This window comes from Mercenaria mercenaria, chromosome 16, assembly GCF_021730395.1.
Source record: "Mercenaria mercenaria strain notata chromosome 16, MADL_Memer_1, whole genome shotgun sequence".
In the NCBI taxonomy this organism is placed as follows: Eukaryota; Metazoa; Mollusca; class Bivalvia; order Venerida; family Veneridae; genus Mercenaria; species Mercenaria mercenaria.
Genome location: NC_069376.1, coordinates 65,881,081 through 65,899,859, shown reverse-complemented (window position 1 = coordinate 65,899,859; position 18,779 = coordinate 65,881,081). Strand labels below are relative to the sequence as shown.

At 34.8% G+C, this 18,779-nt stretch overlaps 1 protein-coding gene across 11 annotated transcripts in view; it reads left to right on the top strand.

The window, feature by feature from the left end:
• LOC123540460 (uncharacterized) overlaps positions 1 to 18,572 on the top strand; it is a 33,410-nt gene extending 14,838 nt beyond the window's left edge. For 3 of the 11 annotated variants that reach the window (XM_045325527.2, XM_045325530.2, XM_045325528.2), the window contains exons 2-6: positions 10,087 to 10,117; positions 10,440 to 10,583; positions 11,452 to 11,625; positions 15,267 to 15,347; positions 17,052 to 18,572. In XM_045325527.2, coding sequence (XP_045181462.1) covers positions 10,087 to 10,117; positions 10,440 to 10,583; positions 11,452 to 11,625; positions 15,267 to 15,347; positions 17,052 to 17,077 — 456 coding nt within the window. In that variant the 3' untranslated portion in view covers positions 17,078 to 18,572. Of the gene's footprint in view, positions 1 to 2,573; positions 2,768 to 3,787; positions 4,191 to 4,271; positions 5,983 to 8,802; positions 9,270 to 10,086; positions 10,118 to 10,439; positions 10,584 to 11,451; positions 11,626 to 15,266; positions 15,348 to 17,051 lie in introns of those variants that run through there. The other 8 variants (XM_045325524.2, XM_045325519.2, XM_045325522.2 and 5 more) reach the window with 8 other exon arrangements.
• Positions 18,573 to 18,779: the final 207 nt, after the last annotated feature.

The window sequence follows — 18,779 nt, the reverse complement described above, 5'->3', positions numbered from 1 at the left end:
GCTTATAAATAGCTTTTTTTAAAAACTTTTTTATTATTGCCCGTAGGGAAAACCCGAGACCACTTTTCTGTGGTACAACATGGATGGTACCTCCAATTTTTAGGTGTATTTTGACATACCTGTACCTGGTAATGATTTTTTGTGGACTTAGAATATTTTTTGGGAATTTCTTCCCTTTGTTGTTCCTGTCCTTTGGGCTTCAACAGTCAAGATTTTGCTCCCATCCTCTTATGTAACCCTTCGGGCGTAAATTGCCCCGCTTGGCGGAGCTCTTGTTAAAGATCTTCTTCTGAAATAGATCAGTCATGTAAAATTTGATGCCTGCTTGTCCAAAATATTTATCATCTTTGATCCATAACGACTTCATTGTGGGGTTTTGTCTTCAAATAGAATTTCAATAATTGATAACAAACGCTGTTCAAACTGAATGCCAATGTAACCTAAGCTATCGGTTTACTCAAGACTTTATATAAGATGGGAGTTATGGTGTCGACCGCCCAGTCCGGAGGTGGTGGGTTACAGCCCACCCTGGGGGCACGGCTATATCCTATCAAATGGCACCAGTACTGTTTTTAGGAAGCTGATTCAAGAGTGATTTGAATGATCTTCAAGGCAGCAGAGTTAAGTTAAGTTAGTGTAATCCACATAGATAGGGCATATAAACATGTTACGAAGTTTGAGGCATATACAAGGGCAAGCTTCTTCAGGGCCAAATTTTAGCCGCAAACGACATCCGTTTTCATACTATTGAAAGCTAGACTTTACTGTCCAGATATATCGGACGATTAGTCAGCATAAGGGAAAATGAGAGCATACTGAAGAATTGGGCAAAAATCGATTCTGTTATCTTTCCTTGTTTATTGAGATCAACGCTATACCTTGTTGTCTCCCTTTGACCGTCTAGCTAAATATCGATCACTATCGGATATTTTTTAGATCGTTATGGTTCGGCTATCTCCGCTTATCGTATCACGGGAGGTGCCGATCATAAAAAAACAAGGATTATAGATTAGAGATCTCCTGTAAAAACGTAGTGGGAAGGGTGATTTATTTTACACCAATTTTAAGTACTGGTAAAACAACAACAGCAAATATAGTCATCAACTTGGTTTAATTCTGTTTTTCAATAATGTAAAATACGGAACGGAAAAAAGAAGACACTACGTTATTTATTCTTTTATTTTGCATAGTCAAAGAGCTATAAAAAAGTGTTTTATACTTCTTTGGCATAGTATATGAAAATATGATCAACACTATATTATCTTCTTTATATTTTACATTAAAGAAACTGAGACATAAAAACAAATATAAATACACAAAATCATGTATATTAGGCGAGCATAACATACATGTACTTGAAACTACTATTATCTTAAAAAATAGAAAGCAGGAAAAAAAAAAATTTTAAAAGTGCTTACAAACTTGACAATTTCATTTTCAGTTAATATAAATGGATGTGAAATGCGTTTATTATTATTATTATTATTAATCATATTTAACTTGTTAAAATTAATTTTGCTATGTAATGAACACTTGAAAAACATATTGTCACACACTGATGAAAAATGAACAGAAAAACAAACTAGCAAACATACTTGACAATGTAAAAGGTATCTTTTTATGACACCAGAGCCTGTTAATTGGAAGTATGACCTATTTGCCCCCGAGCCAGTCATTGTGTAATAAAGTATGTGCGAATTATGACTTCTCAAGGTTTCTCAAAAGGGACTGACTGACTGACTGATTTAATAAATGTCAGATTTCTAAAATAAAAAGTGGAAAACCTAAGAATAAAACAAGCATACCATAGAAAAAAGTTTTTTAGAAAAGATTTAGGATAAAGTGACACTAATGTAGTGTAAAGGTTATTCATAATAACTATCACGAATATTTTTAATATATGAACAGGGGATTACAGATTTTTCATATCTTTTAGCGCGTGCTATACCTTTTTGATTAGCTGTGCGTACATTCAGTTCAATTCAATTTCGATTTATTGCATAAATACAATGCCTACAGCAAGTGAAAGCATTATATAATATGGAGCAGAGAAAGTACATAATAATTTTCAGGAGAGACAATAAACCAAAGAGCTATAAAAAAAAATAAAAATGTCTTTTATAATTCTTTGAATAAACTAATAAATTAATAAACGACAATTTTTCACAATGTTGTCACCATGTGAGTCCCAAAAATATTAGAAATTTTTGAAAATATGGGAATATAAGATTTGGCTTAGGACCAGCATTATCCTAATGACCTTTAAAATGATATGTCACATTTATTATTATTATTATTACTATTATCGTCGTCGTCATTATTATTGTTATTATCATTATCGTTATTAATACAAAAAAATGTATCAATATTATTATTGAGACGGCTTATATAAAGCGGTCAGGAAATAAGTGAAACAGTCATTGATTCTATTATGCAGTAAATAATCAGATTAATTGTGTCAAGGAGACCTTTGAAAAAAAATCCAGCTTGAAAAATTGATCAGGAAAGAGATATACCTCTAATTGTACAGGATGAATAAAAAACCTTATTTGTGCAGTATGAAGTGAAACGGATATCTTAATGATAGCATATTACTGATACTTCTATTCAAATGGACTTTTTATCTTTTGGAATTAGGATTGCTTACAAAGATACGATTTTTTTTCTGTTGAAGGGAGATATATTGTTCAACAATTGATATGGATATACAGTGAAGTATAAACGTGAATGGGATATATCTTAAATCTACATGTTCTGTGAAGTAATAGTGTGTTATAATAGACAATATTTATGGATGTTTTGTTTTATACAGTGCGCGATTTTAGCCGAAACACTCCAAAGTGGATAGCTACATTTTTTGCAAACATGACTGTGCTTAAATTCTTTTTCAGCAATCTTAACAGAAGTCATTTTACTTGTTTTTTCAATGTGTCACATTTGCAATTTCAGTCAATTCTAAAAGGATGATTAAACATTTCACAAAACCCGAATTGACACCTTATCTGAAAGTCTACGTGTGTTTATATTTTTCAAGAGCATTTGATCCGTAATGAGTTAAATAGTTCAAAAGTTACCAATTTACCATACTCGAGACGTTATCATTCTATTCCACCTGTACCGCCATTTAAAGCTACCTAACAAATATTTTCGACTTCCTGATAAATACCGTACTGTTTATATAAACCGCATATATATCTTATATAAAGATTAACATAAGTGGTAAAAAAACATTACTATACAGATAGTGTGTACTTTTTATTAAAAAAAAAGACGAACATTTAGAATGTTCGACAGCACTTTGCAACTTTCTTTATTAAGGGATACGTCACATGAAGAAGGAAAAAATCATTTTTTTTTTCATATTTTGACAAAATTTCAGATTTTATGAGAAAAAACATCTGTGAGCGTTTATCTTTTAAATGAAATATTTCGAAATGCTTCTATGTTTTCTTAACAAAAGGGAAATAAATTTAAAAAATCAAATATACAGTTAGCATTTTTACCAAATGTAAGATTATTAATATTACTGTTTCCAAGTTGTACACCATTTCCCTTTAGTCACTTATTTATAAAAAAAAAAAAAAATATATATATATATATATATATATATATATATATATATATATATATATATATATATATATATATATATATATATATATATTAATACTCCTCGTTAAAGAGTGGCCTCCGTGGCCGAGTGCTTAAGGTTGCTGTCTTCAAATCACTTGCTCCTCACCAATAAGGGTTCGAGCCTCGCTTTGAGTGTAGAGTGTTGAATTCTTAATGTCAAGAAGCCACACAGCTGGCCTACGGAAGGTCGGTGGTTCTATCCATGTAACCACCAATGTCTGAAATTGTGCCCGGAGAGGCATCTGGGGGTCTTCCTCTACCATCAAAAGCTGGAAAAGTCGCTGTATGAGCTACATTGTTCGCTGTGACACTAAACCCAAACAAAAATTATCATTAAATAGATTCAATGTCGAATAGTGCATTAATTATTTCGGTTTTTATAGAGACGTTTATTTAATTTATTGTTTATTTATTTATTCTAACCTAGATGGCGTAAATGAGTAATTTTCGCGATCTCGAATGTTAGGCTAGGTTCTATGGAAGTAAACAATTGATTGGATCTTAGACTTGTCATATAATTTCGCGATATGCTGTACTTTCAGATAACAAATTGTGTTGTAAGTGCTTGTTCGATAAAATTATTTGTTGTTGTTTTTTTTTCTTATCTAACTGTTTAAAAGTATACAAATTTATACATTTGATAGTAAAGTTGAGTTGTTTTGAGTGGAATAAAAATCAGTTGCATCTCTTTAAATTTAGGAGAATGTGTGTGTATCTAATTCATTTATGTAAACAGTAGCACAATTAGCAGATAACTGTTTCTCATTGTTCGGGAAAAAATCTTTAATGCAAACAAAAAATCCGGTCTGTACTCTATCTGTGCCAAAGAGCAATCGATTACCAGTAGCAGCTTTGTATTTGCGAATATCGTCAGTGTGTTGAACTGGCTAAAATTTCATTAGATTTCAATAACCACTCAAGCCCACACCGTTGATAGTTATGGATACTTTGCGGATTCATATCTTTAAATTTCTGTAGATTTACTGCTCTTCAAAAGAACATTTTTGAATTACAAAAGGAATGGTATTTACTAGGGGAAAATTTCTAAAAGGTTATGGTTTGGGTTAAAGATATATCATGTACATTGTTTACTGAAATACTATATTCCGGATATATTTAAATGTAAAATATCCACTGTTAATTTAATAGGCTACTAAAAATAAAATATGTGTGTATCTAGGGCTTCTTTTTACAATTAAATTTAATATAGCAACATTCATTTGTTCAAGAACAACACAATTTACATTCTCTGCTGACTGGCTTATGTAGGCTAAGACACAACATGACAGAAACAGTTACAATAAATACAATCGTCTGGTAATAAACATACTGTCAAATCTCTATATATAGACCATCTTTTGTAGAGGCGAAAGCGGGTGGTGTTTATTCACAGATTAAAGTACGTTGTAAATGTAAATATAGGAAACAAAAACAGTGATCTATACAGTTATTCACTCGTAATGACTTTCGGTAATTTATGCTCAGCTACCTGTTGCCCTAGTGCTATATTTCGGCGTTCTGCGGCTGCTAATGTAGCCTGCACGTGCAACCAGCCGGAAAATGCCGAACTCGCATACGGAGAATACCGTTATCGTACGGAAATTGCCGAATGTCATTACGGACCTTAAAACAAATAAATGATATAACTAAAACCAATCAGGAAATTAATCTTCTCCGATAGAATGTAACCGCGAAGTCCCAGTTACTCTCCACAACGGTGGAAGTGTGAACTTTGGATACTAAACACTTAGACACAAATCAGATAGGAATTTCTACTGATTTTAATGGACTATATACATTCACAATATTCAGTTTGATACACCATTAATGCACTAATACTTCTGTTTTGAAGTTTTCCCATCCCAGTGTTTACAGTCTGGACCACAACAAAGCAATTCTGTCAATTAATACATAATGCAACAGAGTCGTTATTGAAAACTAAAAATCAGTGCGGAAAAATGACTTACTTTACTTGAAAGACCAATATGTAGGACAATCATGACTTCTGTTATTGATTTGCAAAAACTGATTTGAAATTTATCACTTGTTGTCGGAACATTATTCACAGTGACAACTGTATGCGCGAGAAAAGTGTTTAGTAATTCCTTAAAACTTGACATATCTGGATATTAAAACCACCGACAGTGATTAAACAGTAACTGTAATAAGAAAAAAACTTTTGAAGAAATCAAAATGGCTTCAAACGACTACAAAGGCTTTCAGAATAAAATGTCGAGTCGACGTAAGGGTTCTTGCACTGCTTCAAATGTTTACGAGAACCGTGGGGCGGGAAGGAGACGCTCTTCCGTTATGATAGACTATTTTCGTGATAATTACAAGGATATCGAGGTAAAATGAAGAATAAATATTAACGTTTTGTTTGTATAACCGTTGTTGCCGTTTTATTTTGTTTATGTTTTCAGTCAGGATTTATAAAATAATATATTTGTTATAAAAATTGTTTAGGAGCGCATGTTATTTGCATACATTTAAGACGTACAATGAACACTCGGTAAATTCAAGTCCTTCCGTAAACTCCAGAGACATATCTAATACGTCAACATTTTGTTCAAGAAGCCATCTGCGCATGAACGCAGAAGTACGCTCAGTTTTTACTAGTTATATTTTTCAAGATATGGGTCACATGACCCACGGCTGTTCCTACACCTTTTGTGTTTTTCACAATAAAATGTGTTCAATCGTCCTTCGTCCTATACTCGCTGTCAAACTGTATTTAACGGCAGAACTGTTAAAGTTGCAACTCAGTATTTTTGCCTTGACTCCTTAAACCCCAGCTGATATATGCAATCATCTGTAGTGCTAAACAATCATGAGGTTTACTTATATGCTTAGTCTCTGTACTTCGCCAGTAATGCTGAGACTTCAGTAATGTAAGCTGGGGCTTTCTTACAATCAAAACTGTTCGCCAACTTTGAGAGAAGTTAGTCTTCTAACAAAGTATGGATATACTAGGCGTTGAAACTTTTATCCCGATGCGAAGATTAATTTTCGCGAGATGTAAGACCTCGCGATTATAGCGAAAATTAAACCCTCGCCAAAATTTCTGCTTTTACAGTAAATCACATTGCTGACAAAATATAATTGTAAGGGTGTACACAGCATTGACAGCTAAGATTTGTAAGAGTTTGTGCCCTCCATGTATTGAACGGAGTAATACGTTTTATAGTATATGAAGGCCCTAATATCACAGAGGTATGTGCATGTCGCAGTGCTAACGTGCACATGACATGTCTCCCCAGGATTTTCACTGGTTTGGTCACTACAAGGTCATTCCTTCTTGAAATGGTATCAAACTAAGCCGTTCCACAAAAAACAGATTTAGTCTTTCTGACTTGTGTGACATTTGCCTAAAACAGAGTCCTTGTTTGTCTGTAAAAACTGGGTATAATTGAGAGACTTCATTGTCTAAGAGTACAGGTTATGTAACTGGGGCTTCAGTAGTACATGTTTGAATGTTTCTGGTGTTGGGTTGCGCGGGCAATGTAAACTGATATTTTTCATTTTCATCATATTCATTTCTTGTTAAACTGCCTGTTTTTGCACATTTGTCAGCACATTCATTATTTTCTCGTCCCCTGTGACTTGGTACCCAAACCAGATATTTTTCCCTCTGCCATCACTATTAATTTTGGAGTTAAAGGGTAGGACCCCTATGTCATGTAAAATTTCGGGTTTTCACCTTGAATTTCATTACTGGATAGACTAGAATTAAATGGAACTATCGCTGAATATGTTTGAAATCACAAATAATTTCCAGGTCTGATCATACGGTCATCAGTTCATACGAGTAAAGGACGTCTGGTGCCTTTTTCCATAATACTTTTGTTGCATTCGTCAAAAATGGCTATGCTACCTCCTTCCTAGAACGGTTAACAGTTAAAGTCAAGTTCTTGAGGGTCTATGACGCCGTTTATTAACCTTTAGCATGCTAGGTAAATTGTCGTCTGCTGGAAATGTCGTCTGCTAAAATTGTTAAGTTCATTCAATTTTCTCCAAAATTGGAAGAAATATTTAATCGGCGTCTGATCTGGTTCCAAGCTGTTTGCAAAGGCTGTTAAATTCGCCTGCAGCAGGCTAAGGGTTAATAAGATGTTGGGTATTCAGGTCTCTTAGTTCATGTTCTTTTGGTAGTGTACTGCCTGTTTGTACATACGTTACTGTGTGCATTTCATTAGTCTTGTGCTCGTATACAGAGCCATGGTAATAACTCCAAATCTTACTGTTCTGGCCCAGTATTTAGACATGCCGAAATCGTAGGGTAACTCAGCTGTTTCTTTCATAAGATGTCTTACCGATACATATTACTGCATCTGAAGGTACCTATGGAAATATCATATGTTCCTTTTTTGTATAATTGTATGATTGATAGACCTTAAATAGATACTTTTTGTCTACTGGTACATAAGGATTTTATACCATATTTTTCCACTTAAAGTTGGTTCAAGGAAGTTGGGTTTGGCTTCCGGAACAGATATGTGGCTACTTTCTACCATGAAAAACCTGTTTTAGGCCTATTTTTTTCAATTCATTCCTTTATTATTTCAAATTAATTTCAATGAAACTAAATGGCAGACATTTTACCGAATACTTATTTGGTGTAACAGGGTTCTCACAATACTACAGCAACAACAACAACAACTGTTTACTTCAATGAATTATTGTTTAATATTCTACTAAATTCTACGATAATACATGTATATATCAGCATCAATGTGTACAACTTTCTAGCAAAGTCTCTGTTCTTTAATAAAATCACGCTTATACTGTTTCATGGAAGTGACTTGAACTGTTACAACGGGGTGGTTATTGCACATTAAATGCGGATTTCAATCTTTCTGTGCTTTCGCGCTTTGATTTATTCATTTTGGTCGTCTAAGCGGCATCTACCATAAGCGTTCGTTTTTTAACCAGATCTTTTAAAGGTATTATTTATTAGACAATTTATACTGTAAATAAGAGGACAATTTTTCCTTATGTATAATATCTATATAAAATCTCGGACACGTCGAATTATGTATTTGTTTGTTTTTGATAACTTATGGGAAATCTGTTTGAGGTGAGATAATCCTACTTGAGATTTATACCTGAACTTAATCCGAGGCACTAGTATAAAACTAAGTAGATAACGTAAACCGTACACAAGTTTGAACCATGAGATTTTTGAAATCGCTTCAGTTTGTATTTTTTTTCTTATGGAATGGTAGTGTATTCTAGTCATACCATGTATGGTCATACGAACCTAATTTTTGTAACGCATAGAGGAAAAGATGTTGAGTTTTCAACGCTTGACACCGTAACATTATTTCAGCTTCCTGAATTCCGCTGTGACACTTTATCTCTGCATTTATTATTGACCGGATCGATTTGTTACCAATCGTCAAGTTCTATATTTAATCACACTCAATCTGGACACTGTTTGCGGACAACTTCACTTGGGTAATTTCATGTCAGTCTGTAATTGTAGCAGTTGCTGATAATTGTGGTGCTAAACTTCAACCGGTAGTTGATGGAAATAACGTGCTAGGTTCAGTTACATTAAAGTGGCCATAAGTCAAGTGGAATTAATTTGATACATTGCAACTATGTCTCTCCAGACACTTAGAGAAGCAGCGAAGGTGAATTATTTATTTGCTTTTTTTCATGATTGGAAATAATTTGTATAGTACTACTTTCAGTTATGTCACTTTTTATTTTAGTTATGTTTTATTAATTTTCTTTTCTATCGTATGATTTTTGTGTATCATTAAAATATCCAAGCAAAGAATTTTTGCACACCGCTACAAACCCTGTATTTAGAGTTAATTAGTTAAATTCTAAGGAAATTTCCCTTTTTCATTTCGGAGTTACCTTTTACTAGAGCGAGTTACATTAAAACGGACAGACAGACAGATGGAAATTATACAGTTTTGAAGTAGCTATAGGCCTATATGGACAGATATCGAAGAACTATTTAATAATATTTGATTATTAAAGCCTGAAATAATCGGGCATAATCTGTCATTATATTTCAGTAAACTGTGGAAAAACCTTTATTAAACATAGGATATGTTTATGCACAATCATTTAGATAAGAAAATATCTTGAATCCTGAAAGCTTCTGTCCCATTACATTTCTTATATGTGCAGTGATATGTGTCATGGTATAGGACTTGAGTATTAAAACGAGGAGATGTGTAGGGGGCTGGATAGCTCAGTCAGTGGAACATCGGAATGATATTCCTACGCCCCGGGTTCGTGTCCCTGCCTGGCTGCACATTTTTTGCTCACCCATGGAGTGACATGTGCAAGAAAACTAGTTTTCACCTTATACTTATTTGCATGAGTATGTTAAAAAAACAACAAGATCTTAGTACATGTATGTGTACTAAACTGATATTGAGTAAAGATTTGTATTTTGTTGATTTTTAATGACTGTTCCTTGTTTTGTTACAGATGGGGGAGATAACGGATCAGCATCTGAAAGGTATGTATTATTGCAGCCCCTTTGTTTGTGTTTTTCAAACAATTTTAAATGAAGTTTTCAGTACAGTTGTACTTTCAGATAGAAAGCATCAACATTTTGTTGAACGATTTTACAAACTCGGGCTTGATAAAGGGAAGAAATAACAATGTCAACAGATTTACCGTATCGTCAAATATTTGACATACCCCCAGAATTCTTAGTAAACTAGCTGACTTATAACAGAGAGATTCTTAAGTGTTACTATCACATTTACCAGATGGAATACAATATTTTAATAGGACATTGAGTCAGATTATAAACAGTTTTATTGCACTGTTTTCAGATATTCAGGACACATTCGACCTTTTAGATACTGACCATGACGGGCGTTTAACAAAGACAGAATTAACAACTTTATTGCGGTATACCGGAAGTTTAAAATCGGATGCAGAAATGGAAGAACTTCTGGCTCCCATAGATTCAGATCGTAAGCATTTAAAGTCTGTTTGTTGTTGATATATTAGACTTAAAATGTTTGTTTAAGATAGCGTCTCCAACATTTGTTGGTAGGGTAGGTAGGTTTTGTTTGTTTTAAGCTTGGATAATAGTTATACACTGAAGTCAGAAAGTAGAATTGTTCGTGTTATAGATATAAAGAATACAAGTTAAGTGTCCATTTGCATTTGACCCCTTAAAAACCTACTTTTTGCTAAGTCATGAAAATTTGCCATAGAACTGGAGAAAACAAAAACTATGTTCTGTTGTTTTTACGTCGGTATTGTCGGGTTTCCCTAAAGCTCAAACTCGACGCTGCTCAAACTCGACGCTGCTTTGAATCACTTCCTGGAAAATAAGTACCGGCCTCTAGTGGGCCTCTAACCCATAACGTCTGGGTTGAGAGGCCGACACCTTGACCACTAGATTATCGTTCCTTAGAAAACTGTGTATCCACATATTTTGGAGCCTTTCAAAACTTTGTTTTGTTCTTTCAATGGACCTATTTAGTAAACATTTTTAGATGACAAAATTGTGATACAGTGGACTCGTAATGGAACTCGGCAATTTCCGTGAAATATCGTATTCTCGTTTGTTATTTCTGTATTCTTTGGTCGTAAATGAAATTCATACGTGCAATGGTTTCCATAACAACCGGAGAATACCGAAATCACATATAGCCTATACGGAGAAAACGTCATCTACTTGTGACTACAGGTCTAAAACATTGTGTTATCTAAAACAATACGCTAATGTAAACTTAAAGAATTCTTTGAAACTAAATCATTTTCACATTTATCGAAAACAAAATAACGAGCAACTTGTAGATTGATTTCTTACTATTTCCTTTTTACTTGCAGATAATGGGAGTATAGACTATAATGAATTTAAAAAATACATAATTGAAAAAGACATATTAAAGTCACTAGCAGACGAGGTGTGTTATGAAATGCAAGACGCCTTCAATATATTTGACAAAGACGGAGATGGATTCATAACCAAAGACGAATTAAAACGAGTGCTAACACAAATAGGTAGGTCACCTTTTGTTTCATTTTTGTTGAATTTCCCAACTGAAAGGTTCAGGGTGAGCTATTAGTATATGTAGATGGTCCGGCACCAGTAAACCTCTTTCCCTCTGAAACCACTCGCCAATATTACACCAAACTTGGTCTGTTACATAGGTACATATATGGGAGCTATGTTAGAGTCACGCTTGTTCGTCCTTCCGTCATTCGTGTGTCTACACTGCTTGGAAGATTTTTAATTAAACTAGCACACGTCGTTTACCTCGTCAAGACAACGCACAGAGTGCACAGCGAAGGACACTGGATACAAGGCCTGTGTCATATTGGAAGTCAAAGGTCATGATCATAACGGTTTACTTTCCCTTTATCAGAGCATCGTCTGGTGGTAATATTCATCTTTAGTGACAGCTTAAGTACCATTCGGCCCCTTTTAGGGTCCGCTAGAGCTAAAAAGTTTAAAACATTGTTAGGTCTTCTCTCAAGTTTATTCAAATGGGGAAGCTGACTCCTTTTAATTGACCACTGCAGCTTAAAATAAAGATAAACATTTTCTCATGAACTATTTGATGGATCTTCACCCAAAATTGGTCAGTAGCATCCCTGTACAGATATCTCGCAAGTTTCGTTTATTCCTTTTGAGGATCACAAGAGCTAAAACAGAAAATAGCTTTCAAGAACTTCTCTCGAACTACCAGATGCTATAATTGTTCCGTTTGGCCCTAAAAGGGGTCAAACAAAACCGTCTGAACAGAATTGACCGAGAACATTACAAGAATGTTGCATACCAAGTTTGATGATGTTTCCAGTAATTCATTGTGAAGCTACTTTTCTACGTGTTTCCATGAATGCAAATTGTGAATTGACTTTTCCACAAATTTCCGGTAATACATTGTGAATTGACCTTTCCACAAATTTCCGGTAATGCATGCAACAACTTTTCCACATGCTTCCAGAAATTAATGGTGAAACAACATTTTCACATGTTTCTGGAAATTTATTGTGTCTGAAACAACCTCTCTTCATGTTTCTTGAAATTACGAAAGAAAACATTCATTATTATCGAAAATGCCTTGTGAAATAACTTATCTGCATCATTCTCGAAATGAATTCAGAAACAACTTCTCCACACGATATCTTCTCCACATGTTTCAAGAAATTCATTGTGAAACAACTTCTCCGCATGTTTCATGAAAGTCATTGTGAAACAACTTCTCCGCATGTTTCATGAAAGTCATTGTGAAACAGCTTCTCCGCAATTTTCATGAAAGTCATTGTGAAACAGCTTCTCCGCATGTTTCATGAAAGTCATTGTGAAACAACTTCTCCGCATGTTTCATGAAAGTCATTGTGAAACAGCTTCTCCGCAATTTTCATGAAAGTTATTTTGAAACAGCGTCTCCGCATGTTGCATGAAAGTCATTGTGAAACAACTTCTCCGCATGTTTCATGAAAGTCATTGTGAAACAACTTCTCCGTATGTTTCATGAAAGCCATTATGAAACAGCTTCTCCGCATAACAACTTCCCTACTTGTTTCCGCGGAAATTTATTGTGAAATAACACTGCATGTTCTCAGAAATTTATTGTGAAACAACACTGCATGTTCTCGGAAATTTATTATGAAACAGTTTCTCTGCATGACAGCTTCACCATATGCTTTCGGAATTCATCGTGAAACAACTTCTTCTCCCGACAACGTCTCCATATGTTTTTAGAATTTCATTGTGAAACTTCTCCACATGTTTCCGGAAGTTTATTTCACACCACAGGGAGCTATTTTATTCACTTTCCTGTTGTATGTTGACATTTCGTTCATATCTTTCTCCAGAACAAACACAGATAAGAGAATAATTACCTGAAATTGGCTAATTGCAGGCAATCGATTCCACACCAATGTTACCACTGTTATAAACTGTAATTGTTTAATCAATGTCTCTATGTAACTTCAAATAGGCCCCGCTAAAAGGTTACATTGAAGTATTTTTATCACAGGAATTGTAGTTTATTTTTATTGCAACCGTATCTTTTTTGAACGCACGCGCAATTTAATACTTTATTTTAAAAATCAATTGAAATGTCGGTCAAACTGCATGAATTGGCAGTTTGCGACCAGCATGGATCCAGACCAGCCTGCGCATCCGCGCAGTTTGGTCAGGATCCATGCTGTTCGCTTTTAAAGCCTATTGGAATTGGAGAAACTGTTAGCGAAAAGCATGGATCCTGACCAGACTGCGCAGATGCGCAGGCTGGTCTGGATCCATACTGGTCGCAAACCCACTATGTTGGTTTTCTCATGGTGCGGCTCAAATGTTTATAACCGAAGCCTAAAAGATTTTAGAGAAACAAGTTATTTGTCGCGACATTTAAAGAATGGCTTTCAGAAAATAAATGGAATATAAGATTGTAACTTTTGTCATGTTCAATACCAATGGCCAGCACGACCTCCCAAGGTCGGAAAAAAGATGATGAGCTAATGTTTTTGTTATACTATATAAACGTAAAAATAAGTTTCTTAGTTCTTGTATCTTGTCCAGAATTTGACGAATGGTATTTTTATCGTTTAAAGACCTAGTCTGTTTCACGTGATACACTCAATTTATGACTTTGTACAGTGGGATTTATGTGAATAAATACATTCTTCAGAAGAGAATTTGCCGACGGTAGAGTAGGCGTATGTTTTTTTATAAATACAAACTAATACACATACTAGTACTTGTTATTTTTTTTATATAATGTATATATGAGCCGCGCAATGAGAAAACCAACATAGTGCATTTGCGACCAGCATAGATCCAGTCCGCGCAGTCTGGTCAGGATCCATACTGTTCGCTTTCAAACCCCTATTGCAATTAGAGAAACCGTTAGCGAACAGTATGGTTCCTGACCAGACTGCGCGGATTTGCAAGCTGGTCTGGATCCATGCTGGTCGCAAATGCACTATATTGGTTTTCTCATGATGCGGCTTATATGTGCAACGCTTTAATGTATCGTCTTTGTGATTACCGTGATAAATTATTGGAAGAATGATGAGTTTATCTTTTTTTCTTGATCAAACTATTTGTGACATTCAGATTCCAAAAATAGACGTCCATCCGATAGAAATAGCATACAATGCGACAAACAGTTTATTTCTGTCATCAACTGGTAATGGAAATAAATGGATGCATGTTTTTTCCGTCTGTAATGACGGTAGAGTAAAATTGACTTTCATTTCAATAATGTCACATGCACTTTTTCTGGGCATGTTAAGTCGAACGATTAGAATATTAGGTAACCGTATTGAGTGAAAATTTTACTGAACATAATTTTTACGACACAGCTGCGTTTATTCATTAATTAATATACGCCCGTAAATATTTCGAAATAAGTTGCACACCGCAGCCATATTCTAAGAATATGCGACTGAAAGTAGGTATTTGCTGATGTCTACCTACATTTTGAAATTGCCTAAAGACAGACCTTCTTTACAAGGGTAGTCTCGCAGGAAGTGAAAGGCTAGAATGCTGAAAAACATATTATAAATTGTTATTTTTACATAGAAAATGGTAGCTAAGGCTTTTAATTAAATATCTTCTAACCTTAACGCAGCCGTTTATGAAAGAAGACGATATTCATGGACCTTCACTAAACCGATGCTATTTTTTTTAGGTGATAAAATGCCCGAAGAACTAGCAGACGAATTTCTCAAAGAAGCGGATCTGAATGGAGACGGAAAAATAGACTATCAAGGTACGAACAGTGATTTACGATAACATTATAGAAATCCTGTTTTTTTTCACATTTTCTTAAATCAATTCTATTCTAATTCGGCTCACCCGATAACCTCCTCCACCTCGCCAGATAAACTTTTACCATCTTAGGCACTAACCTAGATTTCTATTATTCTATTTATCTTGTCATTACTTCATTTTCCGATATTTGGCAATTTATTTTACAAAAGTAAGTGCGCGACAACCGCTTTAATGACGTCATATTCGTAATGACGTCACTTATATAATGACGTGATTACCGGCAAAGTCGCAGTAACTTCTTCGTTTTTGAATAAAAACTCATTATTTGACCACTCATTTTCTTAGTTCGGACATTTCCAACACAATGATGATGGTTTCGTTGCAAAATTTCTTATGACAACAATATCGATCATAAGGTCACATGATCAACTGACCGTATATCACTGGTCACATGATCAACTGACGGTATATCAAGAAAGATATACGGCACCCTGATATCGGGTCGAAAATACTGCAAATGACAGGATAAATAGAGAATAATAGGTTAGTGCCGTAGATGAGAAAGTTTATCTGGCGAGGTGGAGGAGGTTATCGGGTGAGCCGAAGGCGAACCTGATAACGTCCGGAGCCGAGCCAGATAAACTTTCTCCATCTTAGGCACTAACCTATTATTCTATTTATCTTGTCATTACTTCATTTTCCGATATTTGGCAATTTATTTTACAAAAAAAAGTGTGCGACAACCGCTTTAATGACGTCATATTCGTAATGACGTCACTTATATAATGACGTGAATACTGGCAAAATCGCAATAACTTCTTCGTTTTTGAATAAAAACTCATTATTTGACCACTCATTTTCTTAGTTCGGACATTTCCAACACAATGATGATGGTTTCGTTGCAAAATTTCTTATGACAACAATATCGATCATAAGGTCACATGATCAACTGACCGTATATCACTGGTCACATGATCAACTGACGGTATATCAAGAAAGATATACGGCACCCTGATATCGGGTCGAAAATACTGCAAGTGACAGGATAAAATGCTATAATTGTTCTTTGTAAAAAAATAACAGTTTTGCCCAGTACACAGTTATCCACTTGGTAATTTCCAGCAACATGCATATGCTATAAGTCTAGTATATTTGAGCCGCACTATGAGAAAACCAACATAGTGCATTTGCGACCAGCATAGATCCAGACCAGCCTGCGCATCCACACAGTCTGGTCAGGATCCATGCTGTTCGCTTTCAAAGCCTATAGTAATTAGAGAAATCGTTAGCGAACAACATGGATCTTGACCATACTGCGCGGATACGCAGGCTAGTCTGGATCCATGCAAGTCGCAGATGCACTATGTTGGTTTTTACATGGTGCGGCTCATTTATAAGTGAATGGCTTGAGTAAGAAATGTACTTCTCTTGTAGTTAACCTTGTTAGGAAAAGCCGTATTGCTTCATCATTGTTTTACTTGAGGCCAAGAAAAGCCATGCAATGGAGTCAATCATGTTTCCCACATGTAGTTTTTTTGTTGTCAGTCGGACCGTCTGTCAAGTCAAGTGTGTAAATGACTTTAAAATATCCAATGTTTTACTCGTTCAACAAAAATTCAGTTGACTGCATACAAAACATCCACTCGAAGAAAAGTCCAGTTTACATTTGGTAGACCTATAGGTATTTTTTTTTTCATTTCAGAATTTTGCAAGCACATGGGATACTGAGAGAAAAAGTGCCAAGTCTGTATTTTTCGGCTAATACAATAATAAGTATTCATTTATTAATAAGCAAGATATCACAGTCTATACACATGCTCAACTAATAAACGTCGTTGCTTTGCTAAAATGGGATGAACGGGAACAAGTTGGATATTTGTAATCGTTATGAACGGTTACAAATGAAATAAATGTAGACGCTATGAACTGGTTAAATGTGATATTATAGTCGTTATGAACGGGTACAAATGAAATACATGTAGACGCTATGAACTGGTTAAATGTGATATTATAGTCGTTATGAACGGGTACAAATGAAATACATGTAGACGCTATGAACTGGTTAAATGTGATATTATAGTCGTTATGAACGGGTACAAATGAAATACATGTAGACGCTATGAACTGGTTAAATGTGATATTATAGTCGTTATGAACGGGTACAAATGAAATACATGTAGACGCTATGAACTGGTTAAATGTGATATTATAGTCGTTATGAACGGTACAAATGGGATATATGTAAACGCTATGTAAAGGTAAGATTTGGATACATGTAGATGCTATGAACTGTTACTGGTTGGATCTGTACAACCGCTATGAACATATAAGAATGAGATATATGTAGCCGCTGTGAACAGATAAAAATGGGATATATATGTATAGCGGCTATGAACGGTTACAAATGTGATGCAGTAGAAGCAATGAACAGATACAAATATGAACGACTAAAACAGTCTCAACGGAAAGGTAAGATGGCGCTTAAAACACACACCACCTGAAACGAATTTATTTTCTTGTAACAGCTCGTCTTAATGGCTGCAATTACACCAAATGTAAATGTGAAATGGGCTGATGCGGTCAAAATGAGAAAGATACTGACGCGTAGGACTTCGAGAAATCGATTTTCCACGACTGATCATGTGTGTATATGTCATCCTGAAATCTGAACGACAAGAGCACATTCTGTCGACTGTTTAAATGTTTTAAAGTATTATTGTCTTCTGAATGGAATGTATCCCGTGGAGAGAGAGCTGTTACTTACAAAAGTCTAATAAGTAGACTTTATCTAAATTATGTATACATCATTAAGTGCTAAGCATTTCATACTAATCATTAACTCAAAAAAAAATAAGCAAATCCATAAAAGTGCTAGGAAGACTGACACCTGAAGTTAACCGTTTAATATCCGACTACAATCAAATGCGAGTGCTCAACCAATTAAAATGCTGGATACAGAGACAAAAGCTCACTGACGCCACGAAAAAGGGGAGAAATCAATCAGTTTAAATCTGTGATAATCTGAGGCCGGAGCTCAACTATTTCCAACAACTGTTATTAAGAAACAAAAATGGAAAGTCGGCAATTTGGTTCCTATTTATATGGTTTTTTTCTCCTTTAGGTAGAAAACTGTATATTCCTCATCATGCATACACTTTAATATATGTTACTAGTTTATTGTATAAATATGTATTGTTGTATAATAAATTTCATTTTTATTTCGCATACTAGTTGTATTAATTGTTACATATTTTGATTTCTTGTGAAAAGAAACAATGAAACGAAAGTTAGTGAGTTTTCAATACGAGTTAACCGTGAAGAAAAGTATCTCGAACTAAGGGATCCTCGCTTTCATCCTGCCAACTGTAAGAAATTTTTAAGTCTGTATTTTTGGTAACATGCCGATTGTTTGGCTTATCCGTATAATGTT